Source organism: Entelurus aequoreus, linkage group LG05, assembly GCF_033978785.1.
Source record: "Entelurus aequoreus isolate RoL-2023_Sb linkage group LG05, RoL_Eaeq_v1.1, whole genome shotgun sequence".
Lineage (NCBI taxonomy): Eukaryota > Metazoa > Chordata > Actinopteri > Syngnathiformes > Syngnathidae > Entelurus > Entelurus aequoreus.
Genome location: NC_084735.1, coordinates 4152582 through 4169685, shown reverse-complemented (window position 1 = coordinate 4169685; position 17104 = coordinate 4152582). Strand labels below are relative to the sequence as shown.

At 45.6% G+C, this 17104-nt stretch overlaps 1 protein-coding gene across 3 annotated transcripts in view; it reads left to right on the top strand.

Annotated features, from left to right (window-relative positions):
• Positions 1-223: 223 nt before the first annotated feature.
• Positions 224-17104, top strand: part of LOC133650032 (type 2 phosphatidylinositol 4,5-bisphosphate 4-phosphatase) — a 37828-nt gene continuing 20947 nt past the window's right edge. For 2 of the 3 annotated variants that reach the window (XR_009826177.1, XM_062046787.1), the window contains exons 1-2: positions 224-419; positions 3390-3596. Coding sequence is in view for 2 of the 3 variants with exons in the window: in XM_062046787.1 (XP_061902771.1) it covers positions 332-419; positions 3390-3596 (295 nt within the window). In the remaining variant the exon portion in view is untranslated. The remainder of the gene's footprint in view (positions 420-3389; positions 3597-17104) is intronic. The other variant, XM_062046788.1, reaches the window with a different exon arrangement.

The following is a 17104-nucleotide window of genomic DNA, read 5'->3' as shown; positions in this document are numbered from 1 at the left end:
AGCCTCGAAGCTGCCTGAGGGTTTTTGTTTTCAAATATTAGTTTTTAATACAAAACTTATTACAATTACCAAAAGAAAAGCATCAATATTTAAAGCATCTCTTTTTAAAAAAAAACAAACTTTTCCCTTATTTTATTTCGATGTGCGCATGCGCTGGATCCCAACCAGACGGTGCCACTTCCACTCTTCCACGAAGCTCCTCCCCCTCCCAGCCCGCCGCCACCCGGCTGTGTTGGACCGGAGAGACTCGGTGTTGGACCGGAGAAACTCGGTGTTGGACCGGAGAAACTCGGTGTGGAACATCCGCAGCAGCAGCAGCAGCAGCAGCAGCATGATGGCGTCTGACGGCCTGGACGAGAGATCCCCGCTGCTGTCCACCCCCACCTCGCCCCCCTACCTGCAGGAGCCCAGTCCCGGAGGTAAACACGCACTACATACTAGAACCCAGCTAGGACCATGGTCTAGTTCTGGTGGGAGTCTGGACTGTGAGAACTGGACCAGTGAGTCCTGAAGAGAGAGAGAGAGAGAGAGAGAGAGAGAAAGAAAGAGAGAGAGAGCCAGAGGGGCCTGTAATAATAACACTAATGTGCTTCATCACTAGCACACTTGCTAGGACGCCTACTAGCACACGCAGCCTACTAGGACACTTACTAGCACACTTAGCCTACTAGGATGCTTACTAGCACACTTAGCCTACTAGGATGCTTACTAGGACACTTACTAGCACACTTAGCATACTAGGATGCTTACTAGCACACTTAGCCTACTAGGACACTTACTAGCACACTTAGCCTACTAGGATGCTTACTAGCACACGTAGCCTACTAGGATGCTTACTAGGACACGCAGCCTACTAGGATGCTTACTAGCACACTTAGCCTACTAGGATGCTTACTAGCACACTTAGCCTACTAGGATGCTTACTAGCACACTTAGCCTACTAGGATGCTTACTAGCACACTTAGCCTACTAGGATGCTTACTAGCACACTTAGCCTACTAGGATGCTTACTAGGACACTTACTAGCACACTTAGCATACTAGGATGCTTACTAGCACACTTAGCCTACTAGGACACTTACTAGCACACTTAGCCTACTAGGATGCTTACTAGCACACGTAGCCTACTAGGATGCTTACTAGGACACGCAGCCTACTAGGATGCTTACTAGCACACTTAGCCTACTAGGACACTTACTAGCACACTTAGCCTACTAGGATGCTTACTAGCACACTTAGCCTACTAGGATGCTTACTAGCACACTTAGCCTACTAGGATGCTTACTAGCACACTTAGCCTACTAGGATGCTTACTAGCACACTTAGCCTACTAGGATGCTTACTAGGACACTTACTAGCACACTTAGCATACTAGGATGCTTACTAGCACACTTAGCCTACTAGGATGCTTACTAGCACACTTAGCCTACTAGGATGCTTACTAGCACACTTAGCCTACTAGGATGCTTACTAGGACACTTACTAGCACACTTAGCATACTAGGATGCTTACTAGCACACTTAGCCTACTAGGACACTTACTAGCACACTTAGCCTACTAGGATGCTTACTAGCACACGTAGCCTACTAGGATGCTTACTAGGACACGCAGCCTACTAGGATGCTTACTAGCACACTTAGCCTACTAGGACACTTACTAGCACACTTAGCCTACTAGGATGCTTACTAGCACACTTAGCCTACTAGGATGCTTACTAGCACACTTAGCCTACTAGGATGCTTACTAGCACACTTAGCCTACTAGGATGCTTACTAGCACACTTAGCCTACTAGGATGCTTACTAGGACACTTACTAGCACACTTAGCATACTAGGATGCTTACTAGCACACTTAGCCTACTAGGACACTTACTAGCACACTTAGCCTACTAGGATGCTTACTAGCACACTTAGCCTACTAGGATGCTTACTAGCACACTTAGCCTACTAGGATGCTTACTAGCACACTTAGCCTACTAGGATGCTTACTAGGACACTTACTAGCACACTTAGCATACTAGGATGCTTACTAGCACACTTAGCCTACTAGGACACTTACTAGCACACTTAGCCTACTAGGATGCTTACTAGCACACGTAGCCTACTAGGATGCTTACTAGGACACGCAGCCTACTAGATTGCTTACTAGCACACTTAGCCTACTAGGACACTTACTAGCACACTTAGCCTACTAGGATGCTTACTAGCACACTTAGCCTACTAGGATGCTTACTAGCACACTTAGCCTACTAGGATGCTTACTAGCACACTTAGCCTACTAGGATGCTTACTAGGACACTTACTAGCACACTTAGCATACTAGGATGCTTACTAGCACACTTAGCCTACTAGGACACTTACTAGCACACTTAGCCTACTAGGATGCTTACTAGCACACGTAGCCTACTAGGATGCTTACTAGGACACGCAGCCTACTAGGATGCTTACTAGCACACTTAGCCTACTAGGATGCTTACTAGCACACTTAGCCTACTAGGATGCTTACTAGCACACTTAGCCTACTAGGATGCTTACTAGCACACTTAGCCTACTAGGATGCTTACTAGCACACTTAGCCTACTAGGATGCTTACTAGGACACGCAGCCTACTAGGATGCTTACTAGCACACGCAGCCTACTAGGATGCTTACTAGCACACTTAGCCTACTAGGATGCTTAGCCTACTAGGATGCTTACTAGCACACTTAGCCTACTAGGATGCTTCTAGGACACTTAGCCTACTAGGATGCTTAGCCTACTAGGACACTTACTAGCACACTTAGCCTACTAGGATGCTTACTAGCACACTTAGCCTACTAGGATGCTTACTAGCACACTTAGCCTACTAGGATGCTTACTAGCACACTTAGCCTACTAGGATGCTTACTAGCACACTTAGCCTACTAGGATGCTTACTAGCACACTTAGCCTACTAGGATGCTTACTAGCACACTTAGCCTACTAGGATGCTTACTAGCACACTTGCTAGGACGCCTACTAGCACACCAGCCTACTAGGACACTTACTAGCACACTTAGCCTACTAGGATGCTTACTAGCACACTTAGCCTACTAGGATGCTTACTAGCACACTTAGCCTACTAGGATGCTTACTAGCACACTTAGCCTACTAGGATGCTTACTAGGACACTTACTAGCACACTTAGCATACTAGGATGCTTACTAGCACACTTAGCCTACTAGGACACTTACTAGCACACTTAGCCTACTAGGATGCTTACTAGCACACGTAGCCTACTAGGATGCTTACTAGGACACGCAGCCTACTAGGATGCTTACTAGCACACTTAGCCTACTAGGACACTTACTAGCACACTTAGCCTGCTAGGATGCACACTTCCACTCTTCCACGAAGCTCCTCCCCCTCCCAGCCCGCCGCCACCCGGCTGTGTTGGACCGGAGAGACTCGGTGTTGGACCGGAGAAACTCGGTGTTGGACCGGAGAAACTCGGTGTGGAACATCCGCAGCAGCAGCAGCAGCAGCAGCAGCATGATGGCGTCTGACGGCCTGGACGAGAGATCCCCGCTGCTGTCCACCCCCACCTCGCCCCCCTACCTGCAGGAGCCCAGTCCCGGAGGTAAACACGCACTACATACTAGAACCCAGCTAGGACCATGGTCTAGTTCTGGTGGGAGTCTGGACTGTGAGAACTGGACCAGTGAGTCCTGAAGAGAGAGAGAGAGAGAGAGAGAGAGAGAAAGAAAGAGAGAGAGAGCCAGAGGGGCCTGTAATAATAACACTAATGTGCTTCATCACTAGCACACTTGCTAGGACGCCTACTAGCACACGCAGCCTACTAGGACACTTACTAGCACACTTAGCCTACTAGGATGCTTACTAGCACACTTAGCCTACTAGGATGCTTACTAGGACACTTACTAGCACACTTAGCATACTAGGATGCTTACTAGCACACTTAGCCTACTAGGACACTTACTAGCACACTTAGCCTACTAGGATGCTTACTAGCACACGTAGCCTACTAGGATGCTTACTAGGACACGCAGCCTACTAGGATGCTTACTAGCACACTTAGCCTACTAGGATGCTTACTAGCACACTTAGCCTACTAGGATGCTTACTAGCACACTTAGCCTACTAGGATGCTTACTAGCACACTTAGCCTACTAGGATGCTTACTAGCACACTTAGCCTACTAGGATGCTTACTAGGACACTTACTAGCACACTTAGCATACTAGGATGCTTACTAGCACACTTAGCCTACTAGGACACTTACTAGCACACTTAGCCTACTAGGATGCTTACTAGCACACGTAGCCTACTAGGATGCTTACTAGGACACGCAGCCTACTAGGATGCTTACTAGCACACTTAGCCTACTAGGACACTTACTAGCACACTTAGCCTACTAGGATGCTTACTAGCACACTTAGCCTACTAGGATGCTTACTAGCACACTTAGCCTACTAGGATGCTTACTAGCACACTTAGCCTACTAGGATGCTTACTAGCACACTTAGCCTACTAGGATGCTTACTAGGACACTTACTAGCACACTTAGCATACTAGGATGCTTACTAGCACACTTAGCCTACTAGGATGCTTACTAGCACACTTAGCCTACTAGGATGCTTACTAGCACACTTAGCCTACTAGGATGCTTACTAGGACACTTACTAGCACACTTAGCATACTAGGATGCTTACTAGCACACTTAGCCTACTAGGACACTTACTAGCACACTTAGCCTACTAGGATGCTTACTAGCACACGTAGCCTACTAGGATGCTTACTAGGACACGCAGCCTACTAGGATGCTTACTAGCACACTTAGCCTACTAGGACACTTACTAGCACACTTAGCCTACTAGGATGCTTACTAGCACACTTAGCCTACTAGGATGCTTACTAGCACACTTAGCCTACTAGGATGCTTACTAGCACACTTAGCCTACTAGGATGCTTACTAGCACACTTAGCCTACTAGGATGCTTACTAGGACACTTACTAGCACACTTAGCATACTAGGATGCTTACTAGCACACTTAGCCTACTAGGACACTTACTAGCACACTTAGCCTACTAGGATGCTTACTAGCACACTTAGCCTACTAGGATGCTTACTAGCACACTTAGCCTACTAGGATGCTTACTAGCACACTTAGCCTACTAGGATGCTTACTAGGACACTTACTAGCACACTTAGCATACTAGGATGCTTACTAGCACACTTAGCCTACTAGGACACTTACTAGCACACTTAGCCTACTAGGATGCTTACTAGCACACGTAGCCTACTAGGATGCTTACTAGGACACGCAGCCTACTAGATTGCTTACTAGCACACTTAGCCTACTAGGACACTTACTAGCACACTTAGCCTACTAGGATGCTTACTAGCACACTTAGCCTACTAGGATGCTTACTAGCACACTTAGCCTACTAGGATGCTTACTAGCACACTTAGCCTACTAGGATGCTTACTAGGACACTTACTAGCACACTTAGCATACTAGGATGCTTACTAGCACACTTAGCCTACTAGGACACTTACTAGCACACTTAGCCTACTAGGATGCTTACTAGCACACGTAGCCTACTAGGATGCTTACTAGGACACGCAGCCTACTAGGATGCTTACTAGCACACTTAGCCTACTAGGATGCTTACTAGCACACTTAGCCTACTAGGATGCTTACTAGCACACTTAGCCTACTAGGATGCTTACTAGCACACTTAGCCTACTAGGATGCTTACTAGCACACTTAGCCTACTAGGATGCTTACTAGGACACGCAGCCTACTAGGATGCTTACTAGCACACGCAGCCTACTAGGATGCTTACTAGCACACTTAGCCTACTAGGATGCTTAGCCTACTAGGATGCTTACTAGCACACTTAGCCTACTAGGATGCTTCTAGGACACTTAGCCTACTAGGATGCTTAGCCTACTAGGACACTTACTAGCACACTTAGCCTACTAGGATGCTTACTAGCACACTTAGCCTACTAGGATGCTTACTAGCACACTTAGCCTACTAGGATGCTTACTAGCACACTTAGCCTACTAGGATGCTTACTAGCACACTTAGCCTACTAGGATGCTTACTAGCACACTTAGCCTACTAGGATGCTTACTAGCACACTTAGCCTACTAGGATGCTTACTAGCACACTTGCTAGGACGCCTACTAGCACACCAGCCTACTAGGACACTTACTAGCACACTTAGCCTACTAGGATGCTTACTAGCACACTTAGCCTACTAGGATGCTTACTAGCACACTTAGCCTACTAGGATGCTTACTAGCACACTTAGCCTACTAGGATGCTTACTAGGACACTTACTAGCACACTTAGCATACTAGGATGCTTACTAGCACACTTAGCCTACTAGGACACTTACTAGCACACTTAGCCTACTAGGATGCTTACTAGCACACGTAGCCTACTAGGATGCTTACTAGGACACGCAGCCTACTAGGATGCTTACTAGCACACTTAGCCTACTAGGACACTTACTAGCACACTTAGCCTACTAGGATGCTTACTAGCACACTTAGCCTACTAGGATGCTTACTAGCACACTTAGCCTACTAGGATGCTTACTAGCACACTTAGCCTACTAGGATGCTTACTAGCACACTTAGCCTACTAGGATGCTTACTAGGACACTTACTAGCACACTTAGCATACTAGGATGCTTACTAGCACACTTAGCCTACTAGGATGCTTACTAGCACACTTAGCCTACTAGGATGCTTACTAGCACACTTAGCCTACTAGGATGCTTACTAGGACACTTACTAGCACACTTAGCATACTAGGATGCTTACTAGCACACTTAGCCTACTAGGACACTTACTAGCACACTTAGCCTACTAGGATGCTTACTAGCACACGTAGCCTACTAGGATGCTTACTAGGACACGCAGCCTACTAGGATGCTTACTAGCACACTTAGCCTACTAGGACACTTACTAGCACACTTAGCCTACTAGGATGCTTACTAGCACACTTAGCCTACTAGGATGCTTACTAGCACACTTAGCCTACTAGGATGCTTACTAGCACACTTAGCCTACTAGGATGCTTACTAGGACACTTACTAGCACACTTAGCATACTAGGATGCTTACTAGCACACTTAGCCTACTAGGACACTTACTAGCACACTTAGCCTACTAGGATGCTTACTAGCACACTTAGCCTACTAGGATGCTTACTAGCACACTTAGCCTACTAGGATGCTTACTAGCACACTTAGCCTACTAGGATGCTTACTAGGACACTTACTAGCACACTTAGCATACTAGGATGCTTACTAGCACACTTAGCCTACTAGGACACTTACTAGCACACTTAGCCTACTAGGATGCTTACTAGCACACGTAGCCTACTAGGATGCTTACTAGGACACGCAGCCTACTAGATTGCTTACTAGCACACTTAGCCTACTAGGACACTTACTAGCACACTTAGCCTACTAGGATGCTTACTAGCACACTTAGCCTACTAGGATGCTTACTAGCACACTTAGCCTACTAGGATGCTTACTAGCACACTTAGCCTACTAGGATGCTTACTAGGACACTTACTAGCACACTTAGCATACTAGGATGCTTACTAGCACACTTAGCCTACTAGGACACTTACTAGCACACTTAGCCTACTAGGATGCTTACTAGCACACGTAGCCTACTAGGATGCTTACTAGGACACGCAGCCTACTAGGATGCTTACTAGCACACTTAGCCTACTAGGATGCTTACTAGCACACTTAGCCTACTAGGATGCTTACTAGCACACTTAGCCTACTAGGATGCTTACTAGCACACTTAGCCTACTAGGATGCTTACTAGCACACTTAGCCTACTAGGATGCTTACTAGGACACGCAGCCTACTAGGATGCTTACTAGCACACGCAGCCTACTAGGATGCTTACTAGCACACTTAGCCTACTAGGATGCTTAGCCTACTAGGATGCTTACTAGCACACTTAGCCTACTAGGATGCTTCTAGGACACTTAGCCTACTAGGATGCTTAGCCTACTAGGACACTTACTAGCACACTTAGCCTACTAGGATGCTTACTAGCACACTTAGCCTACTAGGATGCTTACTAGCACACTTAGCCTACTAGGATGCTTACTAGCACACTTAGCCTACTAGGATGCTTACTAGCACACTTAGCCTACTAGGATGCTTACTAGCACACTTAGCCTACTAGGATGCTTACTAGCACACTTAGCCTACTAGGATGCTTACTAGCACACTTGCTAGGACGCCTACTAGCACACGCAGCCTACTAGGACACTTACTAGCACACTTAGCCTACTAGGATGCTTACTAGCACACTTAGCCTACTAGGATGCTTACTAGCACACTTAGCCTACTAGGATGCTTACTAGCACACTTAGCCTACTAGGATGCTTACTAGGACACTTACTAGCACACTTAGCATACTAGGATGCTTACTAGCACACTTAGCCTACTAGGACACTTACTAGCACACTTAGCCTACTAGGATGCTTACTAGCACACGTAGCCTACTAGGATGCTTACTAGGACACGCAGCCTACTAGGATGCTTACTAGCACACTTAGCCTACTAGGACACTTACTAGCACACTTAGCCTACTAGGATGCTTACTAGCACACTTAGCCTACTAGGATGCTTACTAGCACACTTAGCCTACTAGGATGCTTACTAGCACACTTAGCCTACTAGGATGCTTACTAGCACACTTAGCCTACTAGGATGCTTACTAGGACACTTACTAGCACACTTAGCATACTAGGATGCTTACTAGCACACTTAGCCTACTAGGACACTTACTAGCACACTTAGCCTACTAGGATGCTTACTAGCACACTTAGCCTACTAGGATGCTTACTAGCACACTTAGCCTACTAGGATGCTTACTAGCACACTTAGCCTACTAGGATGCTTACTAGGACACTTACTAGCACACTTAGCATACTAGGATGCTTACTAGCACACTTAGCCTACTAGGACACTTACTAGCACACTTAGCCTACTAGGATGCTTACTAGCACACGTAGCCTACTAGGATGCTTACTAGGACACGCAGCCTACTAGGATGCTTACTAGCACACTTAGCCTACTAGGACACTTACTAGCACACTTAGCCTACTAGGATGCTTACTAGCACACTTAGCCTACTAGGATGCTTACTAGCACACTTAGCCTACTAGGATGCTTACTAGCACACTTAGCCTACTAGGATGCTTACTAGGACACTTACTAGCACACTTAGCATACTAGGATGCTTACTAGCACACTTAGCCTACTAGGACACTTACTAGCACACTTAGCCTACTAGGATGCTTACTAGCACACGTAGCCTACTAGGATGCTTACTAGGACACGCAGCCTACTAGGATGCTTACTAGCACACTTAGCCTACTAGGATGCTTACTAGCACACTTAGCCTACTAGGATGCTTACTAGCACACTTAGCCTACTAGGATGCTTACTAGCACACTTAGCCTACTAGGATGCTTACTAGCACACTTAGCCTACTAGGATGCTTACTAGGACACGCAGCCTACTAGGATGCTTACTAGCACACGCAGCCTACTAGGATGCTTACTAGCACACTTAGCCTACTAGGATGCTTAGCCTACTAGGATGCTTACTAGCACACTTAGCCTACTAGGATGCTTCTAGGACACTTAGCCTACTAGGATGCTTAGCCTACTAGGACACTTACTAGCACACTTAGCCTACTAGGATGCTTACTAGCACACTTAGCCTACTAGGATGCTTACTAGCACACTTAGCCTACTAGGATGCTTACTAGCACACTTAGCCTACTAGGATGCTTACTAGCACACTTAGCCTACTAGGATGCTTACTAGCACACTTAGCCTACTAGGATGCTTACTAGCACACTTAGCCTACTAGGATGCTTACTAGCACACTTGCTAGGACGCCTACTAGCACACGCAGCCTACTAGGACACTTACTAGCACACTTAGCCTACTAGGATGCTTACTAGCACACTTAGCCTACTAGGATGCTTACTAGCACACTTAGCCTACTAGGATGCTTACTAGCACACTTAGCCTACTAGGATGCTTACTAGGACACTTACTAGCACACTTAGCATACTAGGATGCTTACTAGCACACTTAGCCTACTAGGACACTTACTAGCACACTTAGCCTACTAGGATGCTTACTAGCACACGTAGCCTACTAGGATGCTTACTAGGACACGCAGCCTACTAGGATGCTTACTAGCACACTTAGCCTACTAGGACACTTACTAGCACACTTAGCCTACTAGGATGCTTACTAGCACACTTAGCCTACTAGGATGCTTACTAGCACACTTAGCCTACTAGGATGCTTACTAGCACACTTAGCCTACTAGGATGCTTACTAGCACACTTAGCCTACTAGGATGCTTACTAGGACACTTACTAGCACACTTAGCATACTAGGATGCTTACTAGCACACTTAGCCTACTAGGACACTTACTAGCACACTTAGCCTACTAGGATGCTTACTAGCACACTTAGCCTACTAGGATGCTTACTAGCACACTTAGCCTACTAGGATGCTTACTAGCACACTTAGCCTACTAGGATGCTTACTAGGACACTTACTAGCACACTTAGCATACTAGGATGCTTACTAGCACACTTAGCCTACTAGGACACTTACTAGCACACTTAGCCTACTAGGATGCTTACTAGCACACGTAGCCTACTAGGATGCTTACTAGGACACGCAGCCTACTAGGATGCTTACTAGCACACTTAGCCTACTAGGACACTTACTAGCACACTTAGCCTACTAGGATGCTTACTAGCACACTTAGCCTACTAGGATGCTTACTAGCACACTTAGCCTACTAGGATGCTTACTAGCACACTTAGCCTACTAGGATGCTTACTAGGACACTTACTAGCACACTTAGCATACTAGGATGCTTACTAGCACACTTAGCCTACTAGGACACTTACTAGCACACGTAGCCTACTAGGATGCTTACTAGCACACGTAGCCTACTAGGATGCTTACTAGGACACGCAGCCTACTAGGATGCTTACTAGCACACTTAGCCTACTAGGATGCTTACTAGCACACTTAGCCTACTAGGATGCTTACTAGCACACTTAGCCTACTAGGATGCTTACTAGCACACTTAGCCTACTAGGATGCTTACTAGCACACTTAGCCTACTAGGATGCTTACTAGGACACGCAGCCTACTAGGATGCTTACTAGCACACGCAGCCTACTAGGATGCTTACTAGCACACTTAGCCTACTAGGATGCTTAGCCTACTAGGATGCTTACTAGCACACTTAGCCTACTAGGATGCTTCTAGGACACTTAGCCTACTAGGATGCTTAGCCTACTAGGACACTTACTAGCACACTTAGCCTACTAGGATGCTTACTAGCACACTTAGCCTACTAGGATGCTTACTAGCACACTTAGCCTACTAGGATGCTTACTAGCACACTTAGCCTACTAGGATGCTTACTAGCACACTTAGCCTACTAGGATGCTTACTAGCACACTTAGCCTACTAGGATGCTTACTAGCACACTTAGCCTACTAGGATGCTTACTAGCACACTTGCTAGGACGCCTACTAGCACACGCAGCCTACTAGGACACTTACTAGCACACTTAGCCTACTAGGATGCTTACTAGCACACTTAGCCTACTAGGATGCTTACTAGCACACTTAGCCTACTAGGATGCTTACTAGCACACTTAGCCTACTAGGATGCTTACTAGCACACTTAGCCTACTAGGATGCTTACTAGGACACTTACTAGCACACTTAGCATACTAGGATGCTTACTAGCACACTTAGCCTACTAGGACACTTACTAGCACACTTAGCCTACTAGGATGCTTACTAGCACACGTAGCCTACTAGGATGCTTACTAGGACACGCAGCCTACTAGGATGCTTACTAGCACACTTAGCATACTAGGATGCTTACTAGCACACTTAGCCTACTAGGATGCTTACTAGCACACTTAGCCTACTAGGATGCTTACTAGCACACTTAGCCTACTAGGATGCTTACTAGCACACTTAGCCTACTAGGATGCTTACTAGGACACGCAGCCTACTAGGATGCTTACTAGCACATGCAGCCTACTAGGATGCTTACTAGCACACTTAGCCTACTAGGATGCTTAGCCTACTAGGATGCTTACTAGCACACTTAGCCTACTAGGATGCTTCTAGGACACTTAGCCTACTAGGATGCTTAGCCTACTAGGACACTTACTAGCACACTTAGCCTACTAGGATGCTTACTAGCACACTTAGCCTACTAGGATGCTTACTAGGACACTTAGCCTACTAGGATGCTTACTAGCACACTTAGCCTACTAGGATGCTTACTAGCACACTTAGCCTACTAGGATGCTTAGCCTACTAGGATGCTTTCTAGCACACTTAGCCTACTAGGATGCTTACTAGGACACGCAGCCTACTAGGATGCTTACTAGCACACTTAGCCTACTAGGATGCTTACTAGCACACTTAGCCTACTAGGATGCTTACTAGGACACGCAGCCTACTAGGATGCTTACTAGCACACTTAGCCTACTAGTATGCTTACTAGCACACTTAGCCTACTAGGATGCTTAGCCTACTAGGATGCTTACTAGCACACTTAGCCTACTAGGATGCTTACTAGGACACGCAGCCTACTAGGATGCTTACTAGCACACTTAGCCTACTAGTATGCTTACTAGCACACTTAGCCTACTAGGATGCTTAGCCTACTAGGATGCTTACTAGCACACTTAGCCTACTAGGATGCTTCTAGGACACTTAGCCTACTAGGATGCTTAGCCTACTAGGACACTTACTAGCACACTTAGCATACTAGGATGCTTACTAGGACACGTACTAGCACACTTAGCCTATTAGGACGCTTACTTGGACGCGTACTAGCAGACTTAGCCTGCTAGGATGCATACTAGCACACTTAGCCTACTAGTATGCTTAGCCTACTAGGACACTTACTAGCACACTTAGCCTACTAGGATGCTTACTAGGACACTTAGCCTACTAGGATGCTTAGCCTACTAGGACACTTACTAGCACACTTAGCCTACTAGGATGCTTACTAGGACACTTAGCCTACTAGGATGCTTAGCCTACTAGGACACTTACTAGCACACTTAGCCTACTAGGATGCTTACTAGGACACTTAGCCTACTAGGATGCTTAGCCTACTAGGACACTTACTAGCACACTTAGCATACTAGGATGCTTACTAGGACACGTACTAGCACACTTAGCCTACTAGGACGCTTACTAGGACGCATACTAGCACACTTAGCCTACTAGGATGCTTAGCCTACTAGGACACTTACTAGCACACATAGCATACTAGGATGCTTACTAGGACACGTACTAGCACACTTAACCTACTAGGATGCTTACTAGGACACGTACTAGCACACTTAGCCTACTAGGATGCATACTAGCACACTTAGCCTACTAGTATGCTTAGCCTACTAGGACACTTACTAGCACACTTAGCATACTAGGATGCTTACTAGGACACATACTAGCACACTTAACCTACTAGGACGCTTACTAGGACGCATACTAGCACACTTAGCCTGCTAGGATGCATACTAGCACACTTAGCCTACTAGTATGCTTAGCCTACTAGGACACTTACTAGCACACTTAGCCTACTAGTATGCTTAGCCTACTAGGACACTTACTAGCACACTTAGCCTACTAGGATGCTTACTAGGGCGCGTACTAGCACACTTAGCCTACTAGGATGCTTACTAGCACACTTAGCCTACTAGGATGCTTACTAGGACACTTAGCCTACTAGGATGCTTAGCCTACTAGGACACTTACTAGCACACTTAGCCTACTAGGATGCTTACTAGGACACTTAGCCTACAAGGATGCTTAGCCTACTAGGACACTTACTAGCACACTTAGCCTACTAGGATGCTTACCAGGACACTTAGCCTACAAGGATGCTTAGCCTACTAGGACACTTACTAACACACTTAGCCTACTAGGATGCTTAATAGGACACTTAGCCTACTAGGATGCTTAGCCTACTAGGACACTTACTAGCACACTTAGCCTACTAGGATGCTTACTAGGACACTTAGCCTACTAGGATGCTTAGCCTACTAGGACACTTACTAGCACACTTAGCATACTAGGACACGTACTAGCACACTTAGCCTACTAGGACGCTTACTAGGACGCGTACTAGCACACTTAGCCTACTAGGATGCTTAGCCTACTAGGACACTTACTAGCACACTTAGCATACTAGGATAGAATGCTTACTAGGACACGTACTAGCACACTTAGCCTACTAGAACGCCTACTAGAACGCTTACTAGGACGCGTACTAGCACACTTAGCCTACTAGGATGCGTACTAGCACACTTAGCCTACTAGTATGCTTAGCCTACTAGGACACTTACTAGCAAACTTAGCCTACTAGTATGCTTTGCCTACTAGGACACTTACTAGCACACTTAGCCTACTAGGATGCTTACTAGGACCCGTACTAGCACACTTAGCCTACTAGGATGCTTACTAGCACACTTAGCCTACTAGGATGCTTACTAGGACGCGTACTAGCACACTTAGCCTACTAGGACGCTTACTAGGACACTTATTAGGACACTTATTAGGACACTTACTAGCACACTTACTATCACACTTAGCCTACTAGGATGCTTAGCCTACTAGTACGCTTACTAGCACACTTAGCCCAATAGGATGCTTTGTAGGACTAGGACTCTCCCTAGGACTGTGACTAGGACTGTGACTAGAAGTGTGACTAGGAGTGTGACTAGGACTGTGACTAGGAGTGTGACTAGGACTGTGACTAGGACTGTGACTAGGAGTGTGACTAGGACTGTGCCTAGGACTGTGACTAGGAGTGTGACTAGGACTGTGACTAGGAGTGTGACTAGGAGTGTGACCAGGACTGTGACTAGGAGTGTGACTAGGAGTGTGACTAGGACTGTGACTACGACTGTGACTAGATGTGTGACTAGGAGTGTGACTAGGACTGTGACTAGGACTGTGACTAGGAGTGTGACTAGGACTGTGACTAGATGTGTGACTAGGACTGTGACTAGGACTGTGACTAGGACTGTGACTAGATGTGTGAATAGGAGTGTGACTAGGACTGTGACTAGGACTGTGACTAGATGTGTGACTAGGACTGTGACTAGGACTGTGACTAGGACTGTGACTAGGAGTGTGACTAGGAGTGTGACTAGGACTGTGACTAGGACTGTGACTAGATGTGTGACTACGACTGTGACTAGGACTGTGACTAGATGTGTGACTAGGACTGTGACTAGGACTGTGACTAGGACTGCGACTAGATGTGTGACTAGGACTGTGACTAGGACTGTGACTAGGACTGTGACTAGTACTGTGACTAGATGTGTGACTAAGACTGTGACTAGGACTGTGACTAGGACTGTGACTAGATGTGTGACTAAGAGTGTGACTAGGACTGTGACTAGGACTGTGACTAGTACTGTGACTAGGACTGTGACTAGGACTGTGACTAGATGTGTGACTAGGACTGTGACTAGGACTGTGACTAGGACTGTGAGTAGGACTGTGACTAGATGTGTGACTAGGAGTGTGACTAGGAGTGTGACTAGGACTGTGACTAGGACTGTGACTAGATGTGTGACTAGGACTGTGACTAGGACTGTGACTAGATGTGTGACTAGATGTGTGACTAGATGTGTGACTAGGAGTGTGACTAGGAGTGTGACTAGGACTGTGACTAGGACTGTGACTAGATGTGTGACTAGGACTGTGACTAGGACTGTGACTAGATGTGTGACTAGATGTGTGACTAGATGTGTGACTAGGACTGTGACTAGGACTGTGACTAGGACTGTGACTAGGACTGTGACTAGGACTGTGACTAGATGTTAGTCAATGATTGAGGTGATAAATATTTGTCACCTTTGAGACAACATTTGAAGTTGTGAAGTGTTAATGAAGGAAGTCTCCAGGCTTCTCTACACATCTTAACACACCGGGGCGGCAGGTGTGAATGAATGATGGCTTCGCCAACTGTAATGTTGTGCTGCTATGAAAAAGTGTGCAATGGTCATGTGACTGGTCACATGAGCACACAGAATGAATGATATCATACATCACCCTGTATCTGACCTGCGGCAGCCGCCTTCTTCTTTGAAGACCCCATTGTTGTTATTCTGGCTCCGCCCCCTCGCTCACGGCCAGGCTGGTCACATGTTGTCACGTGGAGAGAAGGTCTGACATCACTTGCACTGATACTAGTTCATGAATATCCACGTGTGATATCACACTGATACCGATAATGAATAATCCCGTGTGATATCACACTCATACTGATAATGAATAATGAATAATCATGTGTGATATTACACTGATGATAATCATTAATAAGGAATAATCACGTGTGATATCACACTGATACTGATAATGAATAATCCATCGATCCATCCATCCATTTTCTTCCGCTTGTTGTGATGTCATACTGATACTACTTTACTGATAATGAATAATCATGTGTCATATCACACTGATACCGATAATGAATAATCATGTTTGATATCACACTGACACTAATGTCAGTTATCTCATGTTACGTAAAGTACATCATGTTATGTAAAGTAAGTAAAGTACGTCATGTTATGTAAAGTACGTCATGTTACGTAAAGTACGTCATGTTATGTAAAGTAAGTAAAGTACGTCATGTTATGTAAAGTAAGTAAAGTACATCATGTTACGTAAAGTATGTCATCCTTGTACAGCCCTTTGAGACACTTGTGATTTAGGGCTATATAAATAAACATTGATTGATTGATTGATTGATGTTATGTAAAGTACATCATGTTACGTAAAGTACGTCATGTTACGTAAAGTACGTCATGTTACGTAAAGTAAATCATGTTACGTAAAGTACGTCATGTTATGTAAAGTACATCATGTTACGTAAAGTACATCATGTTACGTAAAGTATGCCATGTTACGTAAAGTAAGTCATGTTACATAAAGTACGTCATATTACGTAAAGTACGTAATGTTACGTAAAGTAAG